General features: G+C 37.0%; 2 protein-coding genes across 2 annotated transcripts; both read right to left on the bottom strand.

The window, feature by feature from the left end:
* Positions 1 to 2728: 2728 nt before the first annotated feature.
* Positions 2729 to 10473, bottom strand: rbpja (recombination signal binding protein for immunoglobulin kappa J region a). The gene is made up of 11 exons (XM_032563516.1): positions 10149 to 10473; positions 9480 to 9518; positions 8337 to 8432; positions 8080 to 8245; positions 6476 to 6650; positions 6258 to 6395; positions 6052 to 6164; positions 5792 to 5932; positions 4376 to 4531; positions 4177 to 4280; positions 2729 to 4095 (listed from the first exon to the last, which is right to left on the bottom strand). Exons 1-11 carry the CDS (start codon positions 10166 to 10168, stop codon positions 3777 to 3779), a joined length of 1467 nt encoding a protein of 488 aa, XP_032419407.1. The 5' UTR covers positions 10169 to 10473; the 3' UTR covers positions 2729 to 3776.
* A 298-nt stretch (positions 10474 to 10771) lies between these two features.
* Positions 10772 to 20158, bottom strand: hgsnat (heparan-alpha-glucosaminide N-acetyltransferase). Its single transcript, XM_032563515.1, has 18 exons — positions 19922 to 20158; positions 18690 to 18805; positions 18409 to 18545; positions 17415 to 17533; positions 17215 to 17284; positions 16935 to 17004; positions 16708 to 16808; positions 15771 to 15847; positions 15631 to 15661; positions 15240 to 15400; positions 14969 to 15084; positions 14730 to 14851; positions 14335 to 14461; positions 13714 to 13800; positions 13552 to 13629; positions 12524 to 12594; positions 11861 to 11973; positions 10772 to 11713 (listed from the first exon to the last, which is right to left on the bottom strand). Exons 1-18 carry the CDS (start codon positions 20106 to 20108, stop codon positions 11532 to 11534), a joined length of 1965 nt encoding a protein of 654 aa, XP_032419406.1. The 5' UTR covers positions 20109 to 20158; the 3' UTR covers positions 10772 to 11531.
* Between the last annotated feature and the right edge of the window lie 779 nt (positions 20159 to 20937).

The following is a 20937-nucleotide window of genomic DNA, read 5'->3' as shown; positions in this document are numbered from 1 at the left end:
CTGTGGCACTTTGTCTCTCTAAAGAGCTTCTAAGACTGTTTTTTATTGTTTCTACAATAGTGTGAAATATGTACTCTATTCTTTTCCATCATAATAAATATATCCTGTATTTATTTACTTTAGGACCATTTTTTTGTTTAAAGAGGAATTTATGGATCCAGCTAGCACCAGCTTGTATTAACTATCTTAAGTGAAAAAAACAGTGTGAACTGCAGACATAAACACACTCCACAGACATTAGTGTTATTAGACAGTATCTTCTTATATGCTATGGAAAAGGTTCAGTGAGGTTTGATTAGGTGGTTATATAGATCAAAATGATCATGTAAATAATAACGACGATCTTCTCTAATCGAACAAACAAAGTCACAGTTTTAGATCTAGCCTTTCTTTACAACTTCTGTTCCAGCAACATAAACTCAGGTTTGGGTGAAAGGAATAGCCCAACAGTTTTTAGAGTGTACTGTCTGCAAGCCCGTCAATCTATGTTTAGAGGCTTAGCAAGTGCTAGTACAGCTGTTCACTGAGCTACTAATGTTAATATGAGTCACTTGCGATTTCCAATCACACCAAGATGTAACATGATATGATCTAAATCCCAGATCCATGTATTTTGCCTTGTTCAAATAAAATTGTTTGTTAACACAACTTGAAAGTGCATGGATCAAGCAGCCTACACAAGTACAAAAACACAACACAGTAAAGAAGTGTCACATTACTTCCAGAAATCTGGGTCCTGGTTTATAAATAGTCAGGCAAATATGACCTCTACCCTGTGGAGTATGTCCAAGTGGTGTGTGACCCTAGTGGTATGTAACAAGAGCAGAGTGAATACACAATTCCACATAAATTCAGCAATATTAGATCTGTTTTTAGATTTATAAAATATATACTGTGACTCAAATCAAGTTCTCAGTCTCATAGAGTAAATCTCCAAAGAGTAGACCCAAACTTTCAAGGGTTGTAAGCTGTTAGCATCTTACCTGCTTTTGAGAAGCCTCATACCATTATTCTGTATGAATTATATACAGTACAAATGGATTTGATTGACATAACATTTGTGAATATGAGATGATGCCTGAAGCTAATTGATAGCCCTAAAAGGGGCAAAGATAAAAGCATCATTCTACCATCATAAAACAACTCCAATCTGAGACACGTCACAGCAGTTTAATGAAAACGCTATTTTATGAATCTAAGTTTATATTGGATGACTATATACAGGAAATGGAAGTGAACAATGTTGCACCATCAATTATCCTCTAACATGTAAAATATTTCAAGCATTTCGAGGCAATTTGAAATTCAACAAAACAGAATATATAAACCACTGTTGTACCTTCTGCTTTTACAGTGGCTTACTTTTACTGAGTGGGTAAGCTACACAGAGGAAGATCATTTGTGGAGAACTGCCTCCATTTCCTTTGTACATAATAATTTGCTATATATGAACCTCACAACTAAAAGTTCATAAAATAATATTTGCTTAAATCGCTCAGATATTTTTGAGACTGCATATGTTTTGGAATAGTACAAGTCTGCTTTGGTCTTGGCTGCTCTTGTGTTAGTTGTAGCTTTGGCCTCTGGTACAAATTCAACTGAATTTCCATTAAATCAAGACTTGAAGGATTTACTGTTTTTAGAACTTCACTTAAATTCTGAACTAATCAGGCTGTTTAGGGACAAAATAAAAACTAAGAATAATTTGCTTCATCAAAAAAAAAACCCAAAAAAATCCATAACTACCTTTTGCAGACTGCTTTGCTTGCGGAAGTGTCAGCCAACACACCGAAATTATGACCCATCTTTTCAGGTACAATTTAAGGAAAGAATACAAACTACATGAGAAGAGATAAGGCTCTTCTTCAATAAACATCAAAGGAACTGAGCTGCCTGGATGGTGGTTGTAGGTTATTCTCATGCAACCGCATATTTATACCAAATAGAAAGACGGTCTGTTTTAGAACCACTTAACAGAGTGCAGAATCAAAAATTAACACAGCTGGGACACCAAGATGGATCTGACATTAGTAAGAAACGTGAATATTTCAGTGATCAATATTAAAAAGGGGTGCAAATAATCAAATATGCTACATTGAAAATTAACTGAGCTCTCATGAAGCAATGAAGGACAGCAGATTTTAATTAGACATACAGTATGTGCCTTGATATGCATTTTAAAAATAGGTTGGAAGAATATTATGAAAATTTCTGAAAAAGGATATCATACCTATTGTCAAACATGGTGGCGGTGGTAGCATTATGGTCTCTGGGTGCCTCGTTTCTTCGGGATCCAAATGACTTCCCATGAATTCTGCTCTCTACTAGACAATCCTAAAGGAGAATGTTGAGGTTGAGCCCAACCACACTTGGGTTATACAGCAGGCAGTCATTGGAAGGCCACAGCTGAGTGGCTTAAACACAAAACAGAGGTACTGAGTGACCTAGTCAAAGTATCAAATTAGTATTACTGAAGAATGGGCTGATATGAAATGTTTAAGTGTAAACAAAAAAACTAACAAAAAAGAAATCCAGTAACCTTTTTTCCCCACATCACTTTGTACCTCATTCACATATCGGCACGTCTCTAGTTTTCCCTACACAACAAACGTTCTCAAAGAGGTGCGATTCAGAAGCTTAAGTAGTTTTCCTATAATGCATGTGCCAAAGATACAGCGACGCATGCAAATGAGTAATGAGTGAGAATGCGATAGGTCAAATGCGCATCTTGGCTTCAAAAAGACATGTTTTACTTTTAAAAACTTCACCTCTCAACTGAGTCCAATGTTTCAGATTGCATCACGAAACACACTGAGCTAATGACATAATTGATTTAGTTATCATTCATGTCAATGTGAAAGCAACATATAAAACATACCAAAAATTATGACATACTGTGAAAAATTGTAAAGTAAGACTGGTTGCATTGGGCTGACGCATCAAATGTGTAGTGCTAGGAAGGTCAGCTCAAAGTTGCATTCATGGAGTTTTAGAAGATTTTAAAAAGTATGAACCTCAAAGACATGTTTCCAAATCAGGTTTACTTCATGTACACTGACCCATTATTGACCAGCAGATAAAATTGTTAAAATGTTTGTTATTAATACCTAACATGCAATAAACAGTGCTGTGAAGAGAATGAAATTGTAGTAAAACAGTAAAAGAAATACAACCAACTTGAGACAAGACAAAAATAGGGATCACAAATAGCAACCTATATGATAACAAAATAAAGTACGTTTGCAGTATCATACAAAAATGGTCAAATGTACCGAAAAAGCTTATAAAATATAATCTGAATAACATTATGTTTTTATGCTACATAAAAACAATGTTACCTTTACAAATTGTCCTTTACTCAGAATAGTTAAGGTTGTTCAGTAAAAATAAGATTTTAATGGTAAAAAGCAGAAGGAAGACACCTTTCACACCCACATAAGTATAAAAACAACGTTTTATCAAATCCAGGTGTTAGCATTAGAAGGCACATCCCACTTCTTATAGGTGAGGATCTGGGATATCAGTCTGAGTGGGGCTCATGTCCACAACTTCCCACCAGAGGGCGCTGAAACACAAAGTCAGTAAAAAGGTTTTTTTTTTCTTCTTTTAACTCATCCTTTTCCAGCTCAGAAGCATTCCTTATGTTTTCACTGTTGCTCTAAAAATATAAAGCTTCAGGACTTCAGCACAGGCTTGCAGATCCGTTGAACCTTTTATACAAAAACTTCACATCCTTTCCTGACAGCGCACGACCATGAACCATGAACCACAGCCGACTACGTCAGTGCTGACACGCCTGAGTCACTGCTGCTGGCAGCGTGGCCGTCGCCGTGGCCACCAACTGAAGATGAAGGTGAAGAGGAAGATGCTGGTGATGAAGAAGCGTTGCTGTTGGATCGGAGAATGATCCCAGTGGCACTGCAGTGAGGCCGAGGTCCCGGCTCGGGAGTGTAGGTGAAAGTCAGGCCTGTGGGGTAGATGATTCCGTCGTTGCGGACCAGCGTGACGGGAACCTGAACGGGCTGTAGTACCCAGCGCCAACCCTCCCTGAAGGAAGAGATGTCTGGAACTACACAGAGGATGCTCTCTCCGCACCTGAACGAGCAAACAAATTGGAGTCCGCATCAAAAAGAGACGTGTGCACACACACAGCTAGGCTCTGGCAGACCGTTTTACCTGTACATTGTTTCTGCCTCCACATCGCCAAACCAAACTCTGAGGTTAGGGGTGAAGTTCTGTCCCGTCACTTCCAACATGGCCACATCTCCTCCGCCATTTAACTGAGGAGGGAGAAAAAGACGCATCTTAAAAGACCCTGAAAAATGACTGTAGTCTAAAGGTTGGAATGATGTGAGACAGTCTGATCTGTAGTTACCTGCAGACTTTCCACCACAGGGACGGGGCTGACCGGTGTGGGGACTGGACCCATGCCTTCACAAAATGTGTACTCTGCTTTGTCAGTGCTAATGATAGTCCATGCTGCGCCATCGTTAATGTTTTCCTTGCGAGAGTCTTTGGGGCATGGCGTACCCTGGGATAGAAATTATTACCATTACACACTACTTACAAAAATTTTAAATAAAACTTCCTACACTTGTTTGTTGCACCTTTTGGTGCTCTGACAGATTGAATCACTGATGGTAAACAATATTCTTCATCAGTCTGGTTCCAATTTAAGTTTCACAATATTTGGAAAACATTCAATATTGTAATGTTGTGATGATGAAGTGATCCACCACAAATACAAACTTAAATAGTGTTAGAAAATGATATAAATTAATGTATTATTTCTATCTATAACAATAGGGTTGTATTGAAGGACTGTACTCAGGCAGTGTCTGCTGTTTTAGCTGAAACAGATTACTTCTGGTAAAGAAAGTAATATTTCTTGTAGGAAAACATTCATGCTGTTTGTAGTTACCGTAAAAAATTGTCATAAGATTTTGATTAATCGGAACGATAGACTGTTTACATGCAATACACATTATGTACATCTTTCTAAAAAACCTTACTCAGTTGCACATTTCTTGGATCTAAGTACGTTATTGCTGACAACTGCACAGTATTTTCATGTTATAGTTCTGTACTTACTGTACAGTATACTATCCTTAATGTTGTCTTTAAATATTTTAACACTTATCTTTGTGTGAACCTAAATGTCTCGATGCTTTAATACTTGAGTCAGTGTGGGACAATAACATCTAACCTGTTCGATAAATACTCGTTAACCTCCAAGCAGTTCTTTGCGATGTTAATATTGCACACATTACTACAAAAATAGCAGTAGATTTGTGATACAAAACATAACTATCGTCACTGTATCAACACACAATGTGTACTTCTACAAACTTAGTCTATTGACCCATGCCAAGCGCATTTAGAAATGCTGCAACAAAAGCTATGTACAGAATAAAATAAAGAGCATAAACAGAGTAGCCATAAAAATCACAAGAAGTTGCTAGAGATACATCGATCAGGCTTTGCTGCCCACAGGCCAACTATCTGAACCACAAATTGTAATGTTGCCCAATATCAATTTTCTTTCAACAAAATTTATAAACACATTCAAAGTGATTCGTTTTCATTTAAAATATAAATGTGACAAACATTTAGGACAAATGTACTGCAGCTTCCTTGTATGTAGCAGAAAATAGACAATTACAGTATGAATCACCCTTCAAATAATATTTCCCTAAACTTTATTTGACAAACCTTTTATAAAATGCTCAAAAAAACAATTATTGTCAACAGCTGCAGACATGTGGGTGTGCACAGGCATGCATCTACACACCTGATACTGGATAATTCTTTCCTGTGAAAGACAGAGGTACATTTTCTCTGTATCTTTCAGGTAGAAGGCACACTTGTGAAGCTGAGATACAGGATCATCTGCATCCAACTGCGCTGCTTGCTTGTCAACTTTACGAATGATCTGAAGAAATACAGAAAAAATACCCATCATGTACGCTGCCAAAGAAAACACCGACACAAACAAAAAACAAAAACTTAGGGCTACACTTCAGGACATTTGTGCAACAGCAACTTACATACCAGTCTAGGCAGGGCCAGGCCAGTAACAGAGCAGACCAATTTCACTGTCTGGCCATAGTGAATGTAGCCATCTTTTACAGTGAATTCCTCTCCTTCAGATTCATCATCATCCACTAAACAAATTGAGAAAATTCTCTGAGCATCTACTTGTTCAAATAAAGACATAAATAACCGAAGTAAAAAAAAAAGAAAAAAGATTGACTCACACAGGTGGATGTAGAAGGCACCCCATTGTTGGGAGCTGGCATGAAAGTTCCCTCCCTCAACATGAAGGTACCTGGTACTGACTGTTTGGGAACGCAAGCGGTTGAACAAGGCCACTTTAGTCCCAGAAGCTATGCACACTGGTGAAAGATGGAGAGGAAAATTAAACCAAATGTTCTCCAAGAGATTAAATCAATACAGTAATGTGGTGTGGACTCACAGTCTGCATTTTTCAGGGACTGTTTCTTCTTGGAAGGTTTGGAGATGACTTTGATCCTCTTGCTGGGGAAAACTCCGATATCTGAGCTGTTTCCATGCAACATCTTCACAGACAGCATGAAGTGCTTTCTTTTGTCTGAGTCACTGATATACAGTGTTTTAGCTGTGCAGAAGTTCTACCGCAGAGAGAGGACAAAATGTTAGAGGTGTTTTTGAGGACACACCGAGTTTGAGCCGCTTTCAATTCCTTTTTTATGTTTTTGAAAGAACGAGTTTCTAAAGAATAAGGCTGCTGCATACACAATAATTTGTAAAACTGTTCATGCCCCATGCGATTTCCCACATTTTGTCAAATTACTATCGAACATAGGAGTACTTTATTGGGATTTGTGGTACTCCAACAAAAAAGCAGTGTGTTGCTGTCAAGGGCCAGGGGGAAGATAGATGGTTCTAGAATTTATCGCAAATAGAAGTCAGAAAATTGTTCAGTGCATCTGTATTTAGCCTATCTGAATAAATCATATGATAGAAAAATAAAACACTTGCAACTGTCACTACATTATATTTGGTTCAATAGCTCTGTCCACTTTTAGCAAAATAGCTTCTGCTCAGTCAGAGTTTTTTTCTGGGATCTTTCTTAAATATGAGAAAAATCCCAGAAAGAATTAAATTTGTTCATTGATCAAAACCATTCTAAACCTTTATTCTTGTCACTTATCAGATGAGTTTAGACTTGTTGAGTGAGATAGCCTGTCTACTGATTCTCCTACTGGATCTCTGGCTGGTGTCTACTTATTCAAGCTACTGATTAGTTGGCTTCTCAGTCAGCTACAGTGAACTTTCCTTTTGTCTAGGTTCTTTCATCATTGTTGCTGATAAAATAGTTTTTATTAGCAACAAATTACAAAGCTCTCTCTATAATTAACTTAATTAGATATCTGAAACTACCTCAAGCTGAATGTAAATATTACTGCTATATAGGAAAATCCAACTGTCTGCAGCTTTTAAACAGCACCAAGTACCTTAACAGCAACAGACATGCAACCACTCACCAGTACAGTTTCCAGATGCAAGTCTGTCAGCAGGAGTTTATACAGCAGCTGCACTCAATTCATAAATCCTTTGCATTGTTTATATATCAGAATTCCTCCAAAGGAATCTACACTTGTTTCAATTATCAAATGTCAGCAGTGTTATTCAGAAACTTCCCATACAGAAATCTTGTAGTCTAGTGTCTTTATTGTTTCATGACAACCTTATTAGTTAACGAAAATCAAACCAAACCTGGAGTTATCACTATGCAGATCACTTTTAGAATTACTTGAGACACTCATAAACTAGAATTGTCAGAAATCTTTACTGTTGAATAAAGTTAAAAAAACAAAAAAACCCTCAACTAGTATCAAGAAACCATTAGCTGGTTGATACCATCAGCTTGATACCAGCTGATGGTATCAAGAAACCATCAGCTGGTTTCTTGATACTATTACACCCTTATCTATAACACAGATTCAAATACAACGCATTGATGTTTGTGCCTGTGGTGTGGCAAAATACTCTTGTAAGACACTGTGAGCCCATGTTATATCATTATTTGTGACTCACCTTTCCCTCCAGAAAAAGTTGCTGCATGTCTTGCTCACTGCTGCCTATCCCAATGAAAACATAAGGCTGGGCCTCTTGTTCAGAGCAACCTTCCTTCACAAACTCCTTCACTTTTTTCTGCCAACCCGTCCCCATCAGATACACACATGGTGGCGGGCAGAAAAACCTAACGGGGACAATAATAATATGAGAAAGCTCCAAACATGTATTCTGTTCAGGAAATATTTTTTATTTGAATAAATCGGCCTCTCACAAACCTTTTCTCGTTTCCATATGACTTTTGTGCCACTTTTGCATGCAGTATGAGGACTGTCTGATCCTGCTTCTCTTTCAAGTAAGACCTCATAGCCTCCCTGAAATAAAGATGTATTAAATAACCAAAAATAGCAATCGACTTAATACGGGTGCAACTCAGTAAATTAGAATATCAAAACGTTTATTTCGGTAATCCTGTTCAAAAAGTGAAACTCCTACACTTTATAAGTTGGAATACCTTACAAAAAATTTATCGAAATGATTTCAATACAGAAATGGTTTGTGTACATGTATGTCGGTAGTACGCAATCATATGACTGTGTACAATGTCTGATTTTATTTTCTCCCTCCAGGGGGTCTTTTGTGGGCTCTAGTGTCCCTTATATGAAAGTAGGCTGACAGGAAAGGGGGAAGAAGACGTCCGGGAATCAAACCCGCGACAGCCGCGTCGAGGACTCAAGGCCTCCAAACGTGGGTCGCGCTATCCCCTACACCACCACAGCACGCCCTAATGTCAGATTTTTAGCTCCCTTTACAAGGAACTAACAAAGGTAATTTAAAAAGAAGATGGCAATGAAATAATGCATTATTTAATTCATACACAAATAGGAAAAGATTACATTTGATTTAAAATCCAGGTCTCACAGTCTGGAAGACAAGCACAGAGCTGCAGAATCTAGATTGCTTAAGATCCAGCGTGAAGTTTCCATGGTCAGTTATGCTTTGAGGAACCATGTCATCTGCTGTGTTTGATCCACAATGTTTTATCAAGTAAAAACTCAGCAACTGTCTACAAGGGCATTTCAGAGAACTTAATGCTTTCTTGTGCTGACAAGCCTAAATGGTATGCTGTGTGCTTTAAAATACATCAAAACTTGTTTTATTGACTATGGTATCACTGTGCTTAGCCAGCAAACTATCCTGACGACATCCATACAACAAGTCATTGATGGAGTAATGCATGTAAAAGAAGCTCCAACCGAGAATGTGCATTTATTACATGGTACATTTTCATGGTGGGTAGCAAATCTATATACTTTTTGAATTTCAGAACTCAGATAATTTAAATTTGATGATTTACTGAATTGGTAAGTTGTATTTGTAAATAGTATGTTCCGTCGGGCTTAGCTGAAGTCTCTACTCACCTCGTTAACCGTCGAGGAAGATGTTGCTCACTAAACTTCCTGCAAAACAACAACAGGATTTGATGCATTTTACGTGTCGTCTTAGTACAGGAGCAAAAAAGTCAAACTTTAGTCTCTGTTACTGTCCTAACACAGTTCTAGTTTATTGCACAATATATATTCACCAGGAATATAATCAATCGGCAGCTATAATAATAAAATGAACAAATGTTGAGATGGAACAGGCTGTTGTGGAGTATGGAAAGAGAATTGGCTATAATAAACTAATACTTTCAAAAAGAAGGCAGTAACTGATATCTTTTTAAACTATTGAGACAAATAAATTACAGTTTTAATTTCGCTATTAACACGTTTTAGGGATATACTGGAGAAATAATTACAAAAACTGATTAAGAAAACATACATGACACGAAATATCTGCACTAATCTGAAATAATTAAGGAGAAATTCAAGAGGAATAGAGAACCAGCATGCTGCGAAAAATAGTTTTGAGAAACTGACCCAGCATTAAACCACAAGCTGGATTCGGTGAAATTACCGAGTTAACAACAATAATATTTTAAAAAACTATTACTTCCAATATGAATAAAAACTCCGTGAAACCTAGGAGTGCTTCTTGGTATGATAACTTGACATTTTCAACCACATTATGGTCCAATTTCTACTTACCCCGTCACTACGGGCGCCATCTTCGAATCTCCCCTCAACCCTCCCCATCGGAAAAAAAAAATCCAACAATCGCGAGATCCCACCCCCAAGCTCTCGCCAAAGCCAATCCGCTTCAGAAAAACCGTACTAGCAGCGACGAGATTGACGGAGGGAGATGTGATGGGGGAAAAGGGTGAGAGAAGTGGGAGGGGGAAAAAGGAAGGGTGGCGATGGGGTGACCAACAGAAAGCACACGCCAAAACAACAGGCGTGGGAAAGTAGTTAAATCGCGCGAGAACGGGAAACTCATTGTTGACACGAAGCGATAACCCACAGGCATCGCGAGATTAAGAGGCACCTTAACTACCCGTTTTTAGTACTCTCATAGCGCTCTCACTGTTACACGATTCCCACGACTTCTCTTAGGCAATAGACCAACCCTTTGACAGACTGAACATAAATAACTGCTGCTAACACGAATTATATTTTAAAGCCGTCCAATAAAGGACAGGCTAACATTTTTTAAAAAATATTTGACTTTCTTTTATTTTCACAAGAAATTGTAAGGTATTTAAACTCAAAATAGCAATTCGGAAGTATCTTTATTAAATACCCTTCAAATTATTAACAATATAAAAAAGAAATACCATGTATAAAAGTTTTACATAATCAATTCAAAATGTACAAGATGAACAATTATACCAAAATCTGAAAACATTTGGATAATCAGCATGTTTTACATTTAATTCCTTGGAAATGTGCTCTAAAACATTTCTGAGTGTATCTGATGTTTGTTGAAATAAACAGCATTGTTGTTTTAAAACATGTTAGCACAAGTCAATGACTGGACTTTGCAAATATTTGATGACAAGTAGTGAAATCAATTAAAGTCTGCTGGCATCCTAAATTCACTTCCCAGATGTTTTTTCCCTAAAAAACAAATGAGGTAACATCTTACAATTTTGAGCTCGAAAAACGTATATTACAGAACTCCAAATCACTGATCTAAACCTATTAACAGTTTAGATCAATTCAGCTAAACTGTTAATCTGGTTTTCGGTTTTCAGAGACCGAAAACCAGATTTAAAGAGAGCAAATATGTACTAAATACTTGGTAATATTAACCAAAAATGTGAAAAAAAAGTAATTTGCGCTTAACATCTTTGGCTCTGCAGTCTAATGATCATTAACAAAAGATGCAAGATAAGAAAAGCAATGGTGATGTCCGCTTTGTAAGGTGAAATCAAACCAGTTTAGAAAAAAGTAATTATTATGGCACTTATAAAGTAACTTAATACCTGTTCTCACATTCCATATGGTTTTAAATATTATCACCAGCAATTCAGATGTAAAAAAAAATATTTGCATTGCTTGTGCACTGCTCCTGATTTAGTAAGCTGTCCTTTAGATTTTCCAGAAAATCCTCTTTCTGTAGAGGATGTAAGAGATAACAACCCACAAAGATGTGGCGAGAACATTCTGGATGAGGTGCTCAGCATGTGACTGGCTGTTGGCCATTCGCCAGCGGAAAGGAAAGTAGTCCTCAAACACTTCATGCCCCACATACACCAGAATGGAGTTCATACCTGAAATCAAGCAAACGAGTGAGAGTGAAGGAACAGTCATAATGGCTCCCCATCCATCAAACAGGTACAGGGGCTTAGCTTGATCACGACAAACTATATAAATACAGTCTAGCCATTCAGTTCCGTATTTTTGACAGAAATGCTCACCAGTGTAGTAGAAAGGTGCCCCAGACCACCATTTCTTAACATCAATTGTGTAGTAGACAAGCACAAGCAACACAAAGGCAAAACAAGCCAATGTTGTCACATAGGACAGTGACCTAGAGGTTATACAAAGAGATACAAGATAATTATTAAAGATGTTTAGATTAGGAGTTCTTAAGTTTGTTAAAAGTAAAATGGGAAACTGCACATCAATGAATATGGGTACAATTTGAGTGTCTTGGCAGACTGACAGTATAACACTGTCAATCAGGCAAGAGACTAATAGTGTCACCCCTATAACACGATTAACATTAAATGAACAGATATATATATATATATATATATATATATATAGCTCATGGTTTGGAAAAGAACTCAAAATAAAGCAGATTTAGACTCGCATTTCTCCTATCAATAAATACCTCCATTGGTTACATGCCTACATGTCTACTGATCTACACAGTCTGATTTTTTATTCTTAAGATAGGATGTTTGATGTGTTTACAGAACAAAATTTATGAGTTTTCTTACTTGAAAATGAATTGGGAAAAAAGACATGATTGTCAGATTAAAAACAATTGTTTGGAGAAGTTTTTCAACTAACACAAAAAGGTAACCACTTGGACTACACTTTCCCATATTACAATATTTAGGAGCAAACCTTACCACAAGTTCTTGTTAACAGGAATGAAACCTTTGTCTGTGGAGCACTCAGTGAGAACTGCTGATATGGCTCCCTGTGGGATGAAGATCAGTCAATCATCCAGAGGGGAGGAAAAATACTCAACAGAATTGTACTTTTCAGTACAATTAGTCATTTCAGAAATGTTAATATTGAAACTGTTTTTAATCACCTAGCCTGATGAACTCATGCTGTGATGCTAAACTAGTATATTGAAGACAAACGTTGTTAAAAGAAAGAACACCTACTATAAGTTTTAGGATTTTTAATATGGCCTATTTTAATTGAATTTAACCTCAATTTTACAAAATATACCACAGACTTGACTGTGGTATATTATCATTATCTTTTCAAACAAAAAAACCAACAAATTTTAAATGCTGTCTGAGAAAAATAAGGGGTATTCTTGGTGCTTTCACATTACTTCAGAGTGAAGAAGAAGAAGAAGTGAAGTGATACAAATCAAATGGCCTTTATTAACTGATAGACTCAAGACCTTTGACAGTTTTTTGGTCTGTAACAAACAGTATTGTGTTATCAACGCTGAGAGGAAAATACATCAGCAATGACTTTGCATAAGATAAAGCTGCTGCTTCTCCGCCTGGGAAGTGTCATAAAACCATTTCCAACACTTTTGAAGTCCAAAATTGTACACAGAGAAAAAGTGTTAATGCATAACATCTAAGACAGTTTTAAATCTGTCTTTGGGCAAGTGTAAATGTCTTAAGAAACTCACTCAAGGGTTAAAGGATAAAATGCTCGATAAAATGCTTTCATTTAGTGCTACATTTGTATGTTAAAATGAATGCAAAGAATTATTTTTTCTACTTTTCTTCAAGCTTAGTAGCTTTTTAACTTGTTCACTTGTACCTCAAATCTGACTCTTTATATGCCAAAATGAATGCATGTGTGCATGTGGTGTCTTTGAAAACATAATCGGCCTGTGAGTTCTCAGATCTACTAATCTGGTTTTATTTCATGTTGGCAGTAAGTTAATAGGGAATTATCTTACCAGTAAGAGAGCCCAGATTAGAAATCTTGAAATAACACTCGTAGGAACATCTCTATAGTGTAAAAGTATCTTTCCAGCCTGAGCACAAAAATATAGGCATGTTATAAACACTTACTATATTACTTATTTATTTTTTTTACAAAGTATTAAATAAATACTAACCTGTAATCCAAGAAAAGCCATAAGGACAGAGTTGATGCTTCCCAAAACACCTTCTGGATCAAAAGGCATCTTAGTTGCATAAATCACCTGAATATTACAATGACAGCAAAGAGGTGTTTATGTAAATATTCTAAAACTGATTCAGACCACTTTTCAGTAATATTTGTGTAACTATGGGAGGGCCTCTTAGGAATAAAGTCTTTATAATTAGAGCAGCACCGATCAGAATGTTGTGGTCAATTTCCAATCAATTTCCTGAGGAGCCCTGACTTAACAGCAGATATCTTACCATGTTTACAAACTACATTCTTCCATCAATCCATTCATTATCTAGACTCACTGATCTATGAAAATGGGGGTTTGAAGTTGTAGGGGCTTGTACCTATCATAGAAAATACAGTTTCTGGTCTTTTTATACACCTTATTGACACTGAAAATAGGCAACTTTTAGTCTTCTTAACACTGTTGCTGCTATAAGGAAATAGGGCTTAGGTATGGTGTGTTCACTCATTTGAAAACTTTATTTCAACATTGCTGACTTGCCAGTCTGGGCTGATCAAGTGGGAATTTCTTGGTGCATCTCTAATAATAAAATTTGCACAAAATAAACATTGCACAAACCCTTGATGAGGGACTTTGATAAATATGCTGTTCTCCCAGTAGCCTGCGGTCGATGTAACCAGCTGCTCCACCTGTGCAGTTCGCATGGAGGCCCATATCCCCGATCCCACCTGGACCCAGGTATCCTCTGTACCAACATGAAGGGATAGAATTAATGTTACTGATAGGGCAGACAAAGGAGCAAAATTGACTGCTTCAGTGTTATCTAAAAATTATGTACAAAAGAAAATATGTGTTTAAGTTTAAAAATGAAGCTGAATTTAATGCGGTAAAAGCATCCAGAAGTCCTGAGGAGGTATACATTTCTCACTTAGGGAAAATGTATTCCCTTCTTTTAGCAAACAAAAAAAACCCAATAATTTATTGTTGCTGCCGAAAAGCACTAGTTGACTCACGTTGGGCAGCCTGGTACAGGAAGAAAGAAAGTGAGGCACAGCCAGAGGATTTCCAAAAGAAGCACGCAAAGCCAGGCTGGCCAGTAAAGTATTATATCAAGACCAGGAGACCACCAAGCATCCTGGAAAACACACAATTCTCGTTAGCAGTTGGAACAAATTAAAGATTTTCTAAAGATTTCTTTAAAAAATATAAAGAAATGTTAAATAATGATGGGAAAGCAAAACTTTTGGCTGACTGTTGTGAGGATGTCCAGATGTCCTCTTCCCACCAGTAAGTCCAAACTAGCAACAACCAAGTATGACCAGGCGAGGCGCTGCAGCACACCCGGGATCCTCAAATTGTCCAATGATACTGTGGAGTAAATGAAAAGCTTAAGGCAAAGACACAAGATGAAAGACTACAATAAATGTAAACTATAAAAGCCAATTTTGTACACTTTAGGTCTGAATTTAGCAAAATAATCAATAATAAATGACAAAACATCCACTGGAGACATTTATTCTTACATGGTCCAAGACAGTAGTTTGGGTTAATGATGAAGACTCCAATGAGAAACAGCTGAGCGCTCCTCCATAATACTTTCTTGAGCAGAGAGGAACGACTCGCTCCCCCACGCAGTAATGAGTTGATAGAGAGTGCGATGGATGTGCCCATGATGAACACAAACCTGATGGAGGTCAGAGACATGCAGTGAAGGGAGAGAAGATGAAACATAACTGGAAGGGACCACTAGGACAACCATAAGAAAGACAACATTGTGGGCTGAAAACTCTTGTTTAACTGAGCTTTACCCTTCCAGTGTACATATGAAAAATTTGTAGGTAAAATAATAGCATGGAAATATCCTTTATTGTCCCACAGTGGGGAAATTCAGATAAAATAATTCACTTGTCTTACCAAGGAAAAACAAGATCAGCAACTGTAAGACCTGTGAAGCGAAGGACAATAAATAAATCAACAAAATGAAAGGCAACAAAAGCCAAGATGAGAACAGATAAGAGCATAAAAAAGGAAGAAAGCTAAAAGGTTAGGCTCACCATTCCAGCTTGAATGTCTGAAGAACCAGTATCGTCCTCCTCCATAGTTCACAAACACCATAATAACCAAGGAGATCCTAAAGGAAGTTGAAAACTTTTAATAAATGGAGGGAACAGACCAGAACATCTAGAGTGTCTTGCATGTCAGTGTACTTGCAAGTATTCACATCCCCCTAAGTTTGCTCAAATATTGTCAGATTAAAACCACAAATATTATTATGTATATTATTGTGAATTTGTGAAACAGACCAACAGAACATTGTGCATTATTGTGAAGGAAAAGAAAAATGTATGTATTATTTATTTTTTATAAAAATCTTAAATGTCTTGTGCACATTTGTATTCTGTCTGACAAACCTAAATAAAAGCCAGTGCAAATAAAAAACACCAAATCAGGCTGGGTAAGGGGAGAATTATTTACAAATGAACACCATGCTAAAGCTGAAAAACTGAAATTACAGGCAGCAAAACAACTAAGGCAGAGTCAGAAGGTCACCTTTTGGTTACAGAATGACTCTAAACATACAAACAAATTTAAATGAAATTGTTTCGATTTTAAAAGTTTAGTCCTTCAAGACCTGTGTTACATCTCTGCTTTAACGCACCTAATTAAAATGATTATATCACTGCATGTTGAGGTAATTTATGAAAAACTTTATGGGGAAGGGACTGTATACCAGAGACTATATATCAGAAAGGTTGGTCACAAACTCTGTGTTTTTAAATCGAAAAAAAGTAACTAAACTGTATTTTTTTTATGATAGTGTAGCACCAAGAGACTGAGTATGTTTACTAGTGGGAGTAAAATAATATGTGATTGCTTCAATATCTTTGTTGCGAGAATCACATGAAATAAAGATGACAAGTCAGGCTAAAGTTGTAAATCACTTAATGCTGCATCAGCAGAGCTGGAGTGAACGGTGGGGGCGGGTCTTACCCTCGAAACGTGTCGAGCGAACGAAGCCTTCTGTTGGTGTTGGCCGGGGAAGGGAGGATGTTGTCAGTAACTAGCGCATCTGTCCGAGGAGAGCCCAGTTCCTGGATGGTTGGAGTAAGTTTACATGTGAACTTTATTGTATTCTACCAAAATCAGGTGCTTAAATCCCAAAGGAATTAATTTGACGCCCCCAAAAAAAACAAAAACCTGCAGGGACAAGCACTCACAGAATTAATAAGCCTCTCCGTCTCCATGGTCCCACTGATTCTGAGGACGAAACCTCTTACAACACCAAGTCTAGACAAGAATCACAGTGTGTTTTATGGGGAACCAGTTAGAAACACAGCACTTCACAAAAGATTGGTGCTTGAGAGATTTACATACATTTTTATCCAACAACACTGCAAATATTATACATGAAAACACACACACAAGACTTAAAACTAAAACTACGTCTTATCAGGAAATGATTTAATAAAAAGGACAAATATTATAAATCAGCCCCACCTTAATACTCTACATCCGACGGCAAATATCAAGGCCAGTCCGACAAAGACAAAAAAAGCAACCAAGATCGCTGCATGGAAAAAGCGGGACATTAGTGTAAAGAAATGTTATTTGTACAAGCCTCATTCTAGGGTTCAAAATATTTAACCTTCATCTATATGACCCCAGTGTAATAAAGCATTCATGTGTGTGACACTCACGCATATTACTGTTTACAGGGTCCGAATTGCTCAGTAGGGAGCAGTTAGTGATTGAGACGTTGTTGAGATTTTTCATCCACAGAGAGTAGTTCCCATGCTCCCCGAAGTGGAATTGAACTCTGGGAATTACAACATCAACCAAACACAGTAAATTTAACTGGTTATTAAATTCTTTTATAAAGACTGTCACTTATCCTTGTTTTGTATATACTATGCCAAGCAAAAAAAAAAAAAGTCGTACTGCTAGAACTTTTTCATTTAATCGTGTCAAAACTACAAATTTCTTTGTATTTTATTGGAATTTGTTTTGTGATAGACCAACATGAACTAGTGCATAACTGTAAGTCTAATGGAGAGAGATACATGGCTTTTAACATTTTTATAAATAAAAAACTGTAAAGTGTGGAGTGCATTTGCATTCAGCCCATCATTACGCCGATATCTCTAAATGAACTCTGGAGTCCACTTGTGTGTAATTTACTCTCAGTATAAATCCAGGTTCCACAGGTTAATTTGAGATCAAACAGCGTAATGAAAATCAAGGAACACAGCAGGTCAGAAATGAAACCATGGAGGTGTGGAGAAGTTTAAAGTTATAGAACACTGTAACAAGCTACAAATGACTCACTGAGCAGTGTTCAAACCATCCTCTGAAAAAGGAAAGAATGTAACCTAACGGCAAACCTACTGAGACATGACTGTCCAGCTAAACTAACAAGCTGAGCAACAAAAGCATTAATCAAAGAAATACCAAAATAAAGCCAAATAAAATACATTGTCTACAGTGGCTGTGACATGACAAGAGTATTCAAGACAACATAGATAGCCAGTTGATGCATATTTATAACTCATAAAAATGTTTTTAAAATTGCTCAAGTGTCAAAGTCAACATGCAATTGAAATCAATAGTTGATATGGAAGTTCTGTTACCAAGCATATGATGATTAGACAGTACATTACCATTTCTCAACTACAATGTGTTTAATACACCTACTTGCAGAGCTCCTGGGCCTCAGGAGTGCTGTTGAGCTGCAGGGTTATTTCATGTTCTGTGTTCACAGTAAAGTGAGCTGAACTGGGCTGGCCAGGGCTGCTTCCTGCTGGCACCACCCCCAGATGCTGGTACAAACACTAGCAGCACATACGGAAATAAATCAATAAACGCATCAGATTTGTTTGTTTTGTGTGTGTGTGTGTGTGTGTGTGTGTATGTTTATAGTTTTGTGATGTAGGACAGTCATGAAGAGCTGGATAAACTGGTAGGTTTGAGCTTACCTGGTAGCAGCGCTCTGACCTCCAGGACACCAGGACCTCCGTCTCCAGCTCATTGCTGACTGTCAAAAGAGCCTCATCCATCTTCACAGCAACGTGTTTAGAGTGACCGAAGTCAACTGGAGGGAAGAAAATCGGTCAGATGACATCCATTAACAATTCGGCTTCTACATAAACTAAACCGTTCTAGCATATTATGTTCAGTTCTTCGCAGAAAAAAAAATCTATGCACAGCTACTATAAAAACCACTTAGATCATCAGAAACATGTACAATGATTTGTTCTGAAATAAACGCGCACGCAAGCTCTGATTTTCAGGATATAATCAACAAATATCCTAAATATGCGTTTGTACAAATAAAAAGAGAAAGAGGGCTATTCCAACCAGTTTGGTAGCAGAAGTCCCAGTTAGCAAAAAGGTGCGGAGGACTAAAGCATGTGAGATGTCTGCAGCGTATATGGCTGCTGAGTTCACTGGTCACATGCTGAGTTAATCCATAAATAGCCTTCAGAGGGAAGTTCAAATATCTCCGGCTCAGTTTGCAAGCCAAAACTCAGAAATATTGTCAAGCCGTTCGACCTCTTAAACATTAGCTTCGCACATACATGGTGGCTTACGGTAAAAGAGCACCAGGAGTCCCCTTGCAGGCGGATAAAAATTAAATGAAACAGTCAAGTGTGTATTTATGACATTCCTTTTACTTTCACATACTTATGTTATATCCAAAATAAATATTTCATTATTTTATTGTGGATTTTTGGAGACAGATTCAGTGAAAGTACCCATGTTAATCAAGACTATAATTTTCAAAAAGTATTTCTCTGAAATCCTAATAGGTGACAATAAACTCTCTTTGGATTATTTTACAGGGTCGATGAGACTATATCCAGAATACATATTTTATAATTTTACTGTACAGTTTTAGAGATAGACCAAGTCAAAGTATCTCCTAAAGCTTATCCAGTATAAGCATTTGTCTCCTATTTAGATATGTACTTTTCTCAAGCCCTACGTTGTGACAACAAACTCTTTGGATTATGTTCCCCTTTAGCGACAAATAATAGTTTCAACCTTCTTCACGTCCATAGCGGTGACTCGTTATCGACTTCTTAAAACTGTTGAGGTGTAAATAGTTAGAAAAGGTTGCGAAAAGTTTTACTTAACCTTAGCTATGCTGCTAACCAAGCCACAAAGAAATGTATCTGATTTTATTTACCTACATTCCTGTACTTACGTGCAGAGATTTCAGCCATTAGTGGTCCTACGCAAACGGCAATAACAACAACAATGACAGCGAGGAAAAAGATATTAGCTTGTTTGGGTTGTTTCATTTCGTTTCCCTTTTCCGGCTTCTCTCTCACAGCTGAAGATATGTGTGAAGTTATATGCTTCGGGTTTTCTTCTGGTTTCTTTTTTGCCATGTATTCAACTTCCTACTCTTCCTTGTTGTCATATTGTAGTGGAAGCGTGAAGGGACAAAAATAGTTCCGCCGTTCAGAAAATTGTCACATCAATTTTGCAATCGGGCAGCAGGTGCTGAAGATGTTAAACAAAGGCTGTGGCATCGATTTTTCAGGCATTTGATTAGAGCATTTCCAAATGTGAGACACACTGGAGGGTAAAATAATCCCACAAACTTGAACATGATTCAATTTCATGCATTTTGGTAAGAGTTTTTCTTTTTCTTTTCTATTATTATTTTTTTTTAGATTTCGCTATTTTCAATTGTTCTTTAACATATAAATATGAATGTAACTTATTGTATCGAGCTTCTCCACAAAGCTTCCCACACAGTCATGGCTTACTACCATTCCACTGCTCTTATATAGAGTATTTTAAGGCAGCGAGCGAAAACAGAGCTCATAGTGCTTTCAATGCATCTTAATTAGATGTATCCTAAATTGATACAAGACACAACACTTTTTGCAGAACTTTCTACCTCATAATTACGAGCACTTCTAATTTTCAGATTTTGAATTACAAACATATCACCCTGCAAACGTTGTTACTAAAAGCTACCCGTACAGTGAATAAAACCCAGCAATATTAAAAATACCTAAATTAATAAATTAATGAATGTTCAAATAAAGCAATGAATGTGCCAACAATCACAACAAAAATAGAGACATACTAACGTAGTGACAGATATGGTTGTTTTTTGATGCCCCATTTACTTTCAAATGTCTACAAGAAGGATAAATAATTAGGAACTGAATAAAAAAAAATACAGTGGAAATAATAATTAAAATA

Source organism: Xiphophorus hellerii, chromosome 5, assembly GCF_003331165.1.
Source record: "Xiphophorus hellerii strain 12219 chromosome 5, Xiphophorus_hellerii-4.1, whole genome shotgun sequence".
Lineage (NCBI taxonomy): Eukaryota > Metazoa > Chordata > Actinopteri > Cyprinodontiformes > Poeciliidae > Xiphophorus > Xiphophorus hellerii.
This window is presented reverse-complemented; position numbering and strand designations above follow the sequence as displayed.